The sequence below is a fragment of the Littorina saxatilis genome, linkage group LG12 (assembly GCF_037325665.1).
Source record: "Littorina saxatilis isolate snail1 linkage group LG12, US_GU_Lsax_2.0, whole genome shotgun sequence".
Lineage (NCBI taxonomy): Eukaryota > Metazoa > Mollusca > Gastropoda > Littorinimorpha > Littorinidae > Littorina > Littorina saxatilis.
Window position 1 is genome coordinate 82,903,088 of NC_090256.1, and position 8,700 is coordinate 82,911,787.

General features: G+C 38.8%; 1 protein-coding gene across 1 annotated transcript in view; it reads right to left on the reverse strand.

Moving 5' to 3' along the window:
- Positions 1-307: 307 nt before the first annotated feature.
- Positions 308-8,700, reverse strand: part of LOC138982960 (cysteine-rich venom protein-like) — a 36,180-nt gene continuing 27,787 nt past the window's right edge. Inside the window, exons 13-14 of the mRNA XM_070356355.1 lie at positions 8,502-8,624; positions 308-2,350 (exon numbers count right to left, since the gene is read on the reverse strand). Coding sequence (XP_070212456.1) covers positions 2,256-2,350; positions 8,502-8,624 — 218 coding nt within the window. The 3' untranslated portion in view covers positions 308-2,255. The remainder of the gene's footprint in view (positions 2,351-8,501; positions 8,625-8,700) is intronic.

Consider the following 8,700-nt stretch of genomic DNA (forward strand, 5'->3'; position numbering starts at 1 on the left):
GAGAGAGAGAGAGACCGAGAGAGAGACCGACAGAGACCGACAGAGAGACGGACAGAGAATAATGGTAAACGTAAACAAAAAAAATATTCCCACACAAATACACACACACACGAATGCATGCACGCACGCACGCACCCCCCAACACACACACATACACACGCATGCATGCACGTACACACACATACACACACATACACACGTGACACACACACACACTTCAACATAACACATACACACACACACACACACACACACACACAGTAAGAGATAGTGAGAGTTATGGCCTGATAGTGCAAATCAAAACATATATGCTTGCTGCACATATTTTATTAACACTGATCAAAGGTGACACGATGCCAGAAGCAGGTGTGCAATTTTCGTCAAAGAAACGATCGTCATGGCAACAGTCAGTATCGAAAACTTCTTTGTAAAGCGCCCAGTATCGAGCAAATCCCCACCCCATATTATTTTTTTTTAAATTTTTTTTATATACGTAGGTCTTCAAACACAGACATTGAGTTCTTGTTTCCTTCCACAGATAAATACTTTTACAAATAATTCACATTTAATGGCACAACTCAACAGCCGGGCTGCTCCTTATGCGCAGCGGGACATTTGGCAGAATTAATTTTACACACCTTCATCAATCTAAAAAAACCAACCCCAATATAATATAGGAACATGATGTATTACACACACAAAAGAACAATACAAACAAGAGGGTTGCAGTCAGGCAAGATGAGCAGAAATCCTAAAAGAAATAGACAGCCAACGTTCCAAAATTATATTTCAAAATATATATTTTGATTATATTAAAATTATATTTTGAAACCTGATAAACAAAGGGAAGTGAGCGCTCTAAATGCATACGACATGTGTAATAGAGTGAGTGAGAGTTATTCGGAACCATTCTCCTGGCACCTGAGAGGATAACAGGCATTGGAGGGAACAAGCGACTTTTATCCTATCTTTTCTATATTAAAACGCTGGCAGTATATTTATTTTTGGATACCTTGGACAATCTGCAAAATTTAAAAAAATGACAACAAATTAAAACAAAATGTCATACTGTGCACATGAGTCCGAAGAGATGCACGGCGATTAGTGATCTTTTGGTAAAGAGTTGCACATCACATGACCCCACTGCCAGACCAGCTACCATAAAAGGAACCTATGATATGTCTGTATTCATTCACAGGCCTTGGTCAAAGCGCTGAAGTCAAGAATGGTGACAGTTCTCTTAAAGTCGAAGCGGGCGTCACCTTGGTCTTGTGGTCGTGAAGTGAATACAAATCAGGATAGAATTTGAAAACAAAACAAAAACAAAATCACACACGAACATACATGTGCAACAGGACTACCCCTTTCTAACAATGCGACACAAACTAAACTATACAGTCTGAAAGTGTATATTTTGTGCTTAATTTCAAGACGATAAGTTAAAAAGAAAAGAGTGAAAAAAGGTTTGCGTCAGCAGAACAAAACATTACTGATTAGTGATTGTCAATCTTGGGATTTGGAACTCCATTTCTTGAGTTGCCGTCCGTTTGACAGAATTATGAAAAATATAATTTTGTGTAAGTAAGTTATAGGAACATGATGTATGACGCACACAATAGAACAATACACACAAGAGGGTTGCAGTCAGGCAAGATGAGCAGACATCTTAAAACAAATAGACTGCCAACGTTTATTTTGAGTCAAGATTTGTGATAAAAAGGTTGTCGAAAATAGCTTTTTTTTAGACATAATGTTTTTTTGGTGTTAATTATTGTTTTGTTGTCTCCAGGACCCCGGGGGTTGTGCCGCAGCGAGACTGATTCAGCATTGATCGTATTCTCTGTTTTGTTCTCGGGCGACTCTTCAGAAACTTTTCACATGCAAGGCGTATCACAGTAAAATACAGAAGGTTCCTTAAAACTCAGTTTTTTATTCAAGTCGGCAATTTACATTTTGTAAACAAAACAACCACAAACCTTTCAACAAGTTACAAATCTGGTCCGGGGTAAGGCAGAGCGCTAAAGTGATATGTCAGATTGATGATTGGTTGGCTCTTTTACGTTACCACCAGCTTCATAACCAGAGCTGGACTCCAAGTGTAACCTAGGCGAACGACAAGAAGAAGAAGATGTTGGCTCTTTTTGGTTTTCGGCGGTTTGGTCAGAAAGCTCATGGCAACAGAATGTTGGAGAAACGTGATATTTAATGAGCAAGGGGAAGGTACTGTATACTTCCTTAACTATGGACCATACAGATCAGACAATCACGAAAAGGCGATGCAGAGCCAGGGCCACAATGGTTGCTAGCAGGCTGAACGTGTCTTTGGCTGCAGAGTTGTTCGGATCCGCACCTGCGAAAAATCAAACCAACCATACCTTCAGTTCATCGAGTATGGAGAATCCGTCCCTTTTAACAAGGAGGCTGCATCGGTAGAAGAATCAACAAGCACACGAACAAAACCACGAGCCTTATTTATTTGGCACCAACAGCAGCAGCAGGAGTATATATCAGGAATTATGCAGCACTGGTTTCACATATACAACTTAATAATACTTTATTTTCCCTGAAGAGAAATTTAAATTGTTGCAGATAATACAATAATCGAATACAATAATTTTTAATCATATACACACATAATGCATTAAAACACTTCAGTATACATGTATTAAGTCAGTCTTTCTCTCTCCACCACCCCCCTCTCCCAACTCACACACACACGAAACCATATCAAGATTGTAAGTGCTAATTGCAATTTAAATGTTCAACCTTTTAGATATAAGCATAAAACACAAAGTTTCAACAAGTAGGTTCATTTGTTCCGAAATAAAACGGACTTGATAGGACTGTTGTTATTATTTACGTGTGATGAGCAGTACACGCGTATTGGTGGCATTAGCCATTTGATGGCTGTGGCTAAACCTATGCTGGTCACAGGTTCAGGTAAGAGCTGTGCTGTTCCCAAGATGGTTTTGGTAAGAGCTGCGTTGGTTTAGGCTAGTTACGACAGGAGCTATGTTGGTTTAATCAAAACTGTATTCAATGTTAACTATCGTGACATATACACGAATTATGTGGCATTTAGGAACCTCACAGAAGCATAGTGCTTATGGTAGCGAATCCCAGTGAAAATATAACAGAGATAAGCACGATGGCGGATATAGGAGCTATGCTGGTTATAGGCTGGTTCTGGTTAGAGCTTTGTTGTTTACAAGCTCGTTGAGGCTGGTTCTGGTAGGTTATAAGCGCTATGTTGGTAAAATGCTGTTTCTGGTGAAGAGCAATATTGTTTATACTAGATGATTACCCGCTTCGCCGGGTACCGGCTTCGCCGGGAAGAAGTAGAGCCGAATACCAGGCTGCGCCTGGGACCCGGCTTTAACGTAGTAACGGGAATATGGATTGACGCCACACGGAGGAAGGGACATAATCGCGGCTGAAAACACTGGAGAAGATAAGGAAGAGTTACTGGTAGTGGATCCAGACAACAACAACAACAAAAAAATCGGTTCAGCGCGCACAGCGCTGCGCGCTGAGAGCACGTGTTGAAATATCTCATCGACCAGGTTGTGTCCCGGGTGTACCTGAATATGCCCACCAAATTTGAAACAGATCCATCGAGAACTTTGGCCGTGCATCGCGAACAGACAGACAGACACTAGTCGTATAGATGCTGGTTGTGGCTAAAGCTACGTTGGTCTTATAATGGTTCTGACAAGAGCTATTTTAATTATGGCCTGGTTCTGCATGGTAAGGGCGTTGTGGGTTATACGCGCTATGTTGTTTATATTATGCTGTTTCCGGTTAAAGCTGTGTTGTCAACAAGCTGGTTGAGGATAAAAACGGTCCTTAATTGAGCCCGAAGACGACTTCGCGAAGACTTCGCGAAGTTTTTTTTAACCGAAAACTCAGTACTAAAGCTCCGTGCAGCCAGCTTCGCGAAGTATCCTTGTCCGAAGTATCCTTGTCCGAAGTATCCGAAACGTTGTCTACTTCGCCCAGTTAAATGAGGCTAAAGCTAAGTTGGTCATATAATGGTTCTGACGAGAGCTATTTTAATTCTAGGCTGGTTCTGGTCAGAACTACATTGGTTATAATGATTGTTGTATTTATAGAGATATGTGTTAGTCGCAGACTGGTCGTTGTTAGACCTATAGTCACCTGGCTGGCTATAGTGGGAGGGTTACTTTTGGTGGTCACATTAGATATTATGTTTTTTGGAAAGTTCGTTTTATTTGCAGCCACAGTTCGGTAAACGACAAATGGCTAAACCCAACCACCTAAGAATGAGAAGCGTTTTTGTAACATGACCCATATTCTGCAAAAATGCAGCCATGACGCAGGGGGTAGGTTACAAAAAAACGTCATGTACCGCTTGACTGCATACGGATATAAGCAAATTATACCTTAAACGAAAGCTAAAGATTGTTGCCATCAGACAGCAAGTAAAATGCCTAATTCGTATACACAGTTTTATTTTTAACAACATCTGTATAACATGCGGACGACAAAACAGGAAATGCCATTTTCTGAATCGATATGTATAGCTAACTGAACGCCTGGTTGAAACCGCAATCAAAAACACCTTGAAAATTGTTTATTCTCACAGCTAGAATTATTTTACATCAACAATTGTTAATTTACCGAGGAAAACAACAGTCATATAAGATAAATAATGGATGATTCTGAATCAACTCCGAAAACCGAACCGGGTCGAAGCAAAAAAGAGTTTACACATACACAGGCTTGAAAAGGGATAATTTGGTTCAATCTGTTAGATTTTTACCCATAACGTTAAAGATCAGCTCAATATAAAAGGAAAGTGATCATTGTAAAAGGATTTTGCTATCGCAAAATAATTCAACTTCCGGTTTTACCACATGGCGTCCATAATATTATCACTTTATTACATAGCGTGCATTTGTCAGAAATTATACTAAATGTTAGAAGCGATCTTAAAGTGAAAGTAACGTTTAATAAAAGTACGCGCATTTACTTATTGATTGATATATGACTAAAATAATGGACATGTAATTTAAACGTACAAATACTACAATACGACATTTTGTACACTACCTCTCTAAAGAAAACGCGACTATGACCGACCGATATGTATGTGTAAATTAGGTCATTGTTAGTGATGAAAACGGGTTTTCTTTAAAAGATAACACGCAAACTGTGAAGTTCAAGGCCATAAATGATTTTAGTACGACTTCTTCAAAACAGGTCTGTTTTTCACTCCACCAGTTTCAGTTTTAATAAAATATATGTATAGCTGTCATTTTCAAAAAAACCTTATCTGCAATTCACTTAACCAAATACACCATGAACCCAGAAGATATTAGAGTGAGACACTTTACAGTGAAATATGTTATGATTCCCCTTATTTCAAAATATATGCATTTTAATTGGCAGACACGATTCACGTCGTAGGTACGTGTCGTCTGGTGAGGCAACTGTTAGCATTTTTTGTCGTAAGAATTGACATTTTTAAACATAAATCATGGACAAAAAACTAATTCTACAAAAAGTGCAGGTTTTCTTGGTATAGTCAGTTAAAGCATCTTAAAATTCAAGAAATTGTGCAATTACGTGTATGTATTTGAAATGGCAGACAATATTGAATGAAAGTGATTTTTGACTGATTGAAACCCTACCCCCACTAACAAAATGGGCCCTGAGATTAGGGGTGTTAGTTAAAGATGACTGAATAATGGCTATGCTTTTCCCCTAAAGTATTTAAACCCTAAACATATTCATAGGCAAGATGTTCTACATTAACACAATTAACTTTTTAAACATATACATATGCTTAGTACACGATACTTCCGGTTTTTCTACCGGATGACTTATACATTTAGGGGGTAAACACCTTATCGTAGAAAAAGCTTTATTTTCAAAAAGTGCAAGTAATTATTAAACATCATACATAATATTTATATTTAGGAGTTAATTTTCCTTCGAAAGTCATTTGTTTCAAGTGGCAGACAATGTCAGTTGGAGAGTTACATGTACGTAAAGCGTATAACTGTTGTCTGTGATTAGTGCATTGTGGACACATTGGCACCATTTGATCCTAAATGCTAAACGATGTCGTGATCATACCACAGTTTTAGGATAATTTTACATCGCATCGATTACTAAATTGATGGTAGAATTTCACTGATGAATTCTATTTCCGGTAGCGTCAGTGCCGTTATCTTTTTCTTTTTGTAATAAGGTAATAACGAATGAACCACGTGTCACACTCTTATGCTAGTCTTTAAATGACAATTCCAATTCTATTAAGTTAAAAGGCATGTATTGCGCGTTACATACATTTATACCCCCCCCCCCCCCCCAGGATTACAATGCAAGTAAACACATATAAAGAGATAGTAACGTTTTACATGGTTACACGTTCAGTAGTGAACGTAACGTGTGGTTTAGCAAAATTACTTGCACATACAATAGTGAAGTCTGTCTGTGTGTCTTTGTTTGTGTGTTTGTCTATGTCTGTCTGTGTGTTCGTATGTTTGTCTCTCCCTCTGTCTGTCTATCAGTCTGTCTATCTCTCTCTTTCTCTCTGTGTCTCTGTCTGTCTGTCTGTCTGTCTGTTTGTCTGTGTGTTCCTGTATGTCTTTCTGTCATTGTCTCTGTCTCTGTCTCTCTCTGTCTTTCTGTCTCTGTCTCTGTCTCTCTCTCTCTCTCTCTCTCTCTCTCTCTCTCTCTCTCTCTCTCTCTCTGCGAGGTAAGTGCACTTAAAGAGAAAGCAATACAGAAATAAATGCATTTCTCTACCAAGAATGAAGTTTGTCTGTCTGTGTGTTTGTGTGCGTGTTTTTTTGGTTGCGTAAGTGTTTCTCTATAAGCATCTCTACGTCTTTGTTCGCGTACATAAGTGCGTGCGTGCATGTGTGGGTGTTTCTGTGTCGGTTTGTCTCACTGTGTGTATGTCTGTCATTTTGTCGGTATGTTTGTGTATGTGTCTTTGTGTATGTGTGTGTGTGTGTGTGTGTGTGTGTGTGTGTGTGGGTGTATGCGTGTGAGTGTGTGTGTGTGTGTGTGTGCGCGCGTGCGTGCGTGCGCGCGCGCGCGCGCGTGTGTGTGTGTGTGTATGCGTGCGTGCGTGTGTGTGTGCATGTGTGTGTGTGTTTAAGTGTGTGTGTGTGTGTGTGTGTGTGTGTGTGTGTGTGTGTGTGTGTGTGTGTGTGATTGCAATTATTCCTCCTTTTTACATTTAGTCAAGTTTTGACTAAATGTTTTAACGTAGAGGGGGGAATCGAGACGAGGGTCGTGGTGTATGTGCGTGTGTGTGTGTGTGTCTCTGTGTGTGTGTAGAGCGATTCAGACTAAACTACTGGACCGATCTTTATGAAATTTGACATGAGAGTTCCTGGAAATGATATCCCCAGACATATTTTTCATTTTTTTGATAAATGTATTTGATGACGTCATATCCGGCTTTTCGTGAAAGTTGAGGCGGCACTGTTACGCTCTCATTTTTCAATTAAATTGGTTGAAATTTTGGTCAACTAATCTTCGACAAAGCCCAGACTTCGGTATTGCATTTCAGTTTGGTGGCTTAAAAATTAATCAATGACTTTGGTCATTAAAAATCTGAAAATTGTAAAAAAAAATAAAAATTTATAAAACGATCCAAATTTACGTTCATCGTATTCTCCATCATTTCCTGATTCCCAAAACATATAAATATGTTATATTTGGATTAAAAACAAGCTCTAAAAATTAAAAATATAAAAATTATTATCAAAATTAAATTTTCGTAATCAATTTAAAAACGCTTTCATCTTATTCCTTGTTGGTTCCTGATTCAAAAAAATATAGATATGATATGTTTGGATTAAAAACACGCTCAGAAAGTTAAAACGAAGAGAGGTACACAAAAGCGTGCTATCCTTCTCAGCGCAACTACTACCCCGCTCTTCTTGTCAATTTCACAAAAATAAACAGATAATGACGTCATTTTAAGTGGCACAAACGTGTACATGAATGCCTTCCCTTTCGAATGATTTACAGTTATAGAATTTCTGTCAAGCGGTTTAAGTTTTATGTCCGTTTTATGAACCCAACCCTCAAAACAAGAATAGTAACGCCAAAGAAGGAAAACATACACACAAACCAACGTTTTTCTCACCGGTGGTTTGGAATATTGCCCCAAAACTTTAGATTTAGTGTTGTGGTGTTAAACTCTATCAGAAAAATGTGTTTGCTAACGTGACGCCAAAAAGTAACCAAAACGGTCCTTAGCCGACTGACTACTATGTTTGTTATATGACAGTTGTGGCTGGTGTTCTGTTGTCATATAGTTATTGTCGTTAGAGCTATGTTGGCATATGCTGGTTGTGATTAGAATTATGTTGGTAATATCATGGTCGAGAGCTGTTATGTTACGCTTCGTTAGTAACTATGCTACTTATTCTGAATTCAATCCACTTGATTGAAGCTGGTTAATGCAGCAGGTATTGAAAACTGCACGCCTGTGCAGCATTAGCTTAACATACTATTACTGTTCTGGTTGTCGACTGTCGACGAAGGAGTTGTGGTCGTTGTTGTTGTTGTTGTTGTTGTTGTTGTTGTTGATGACGTTGTTGTTGTCGTGGTTGTCGACGAAGAAGTGGTATCAGCTATAGTAATAGCAGACGAGTAAATTAGTTATCCCTTGCTGATTCTGACAACCCTTTTTCAAGTATCAAACATGCC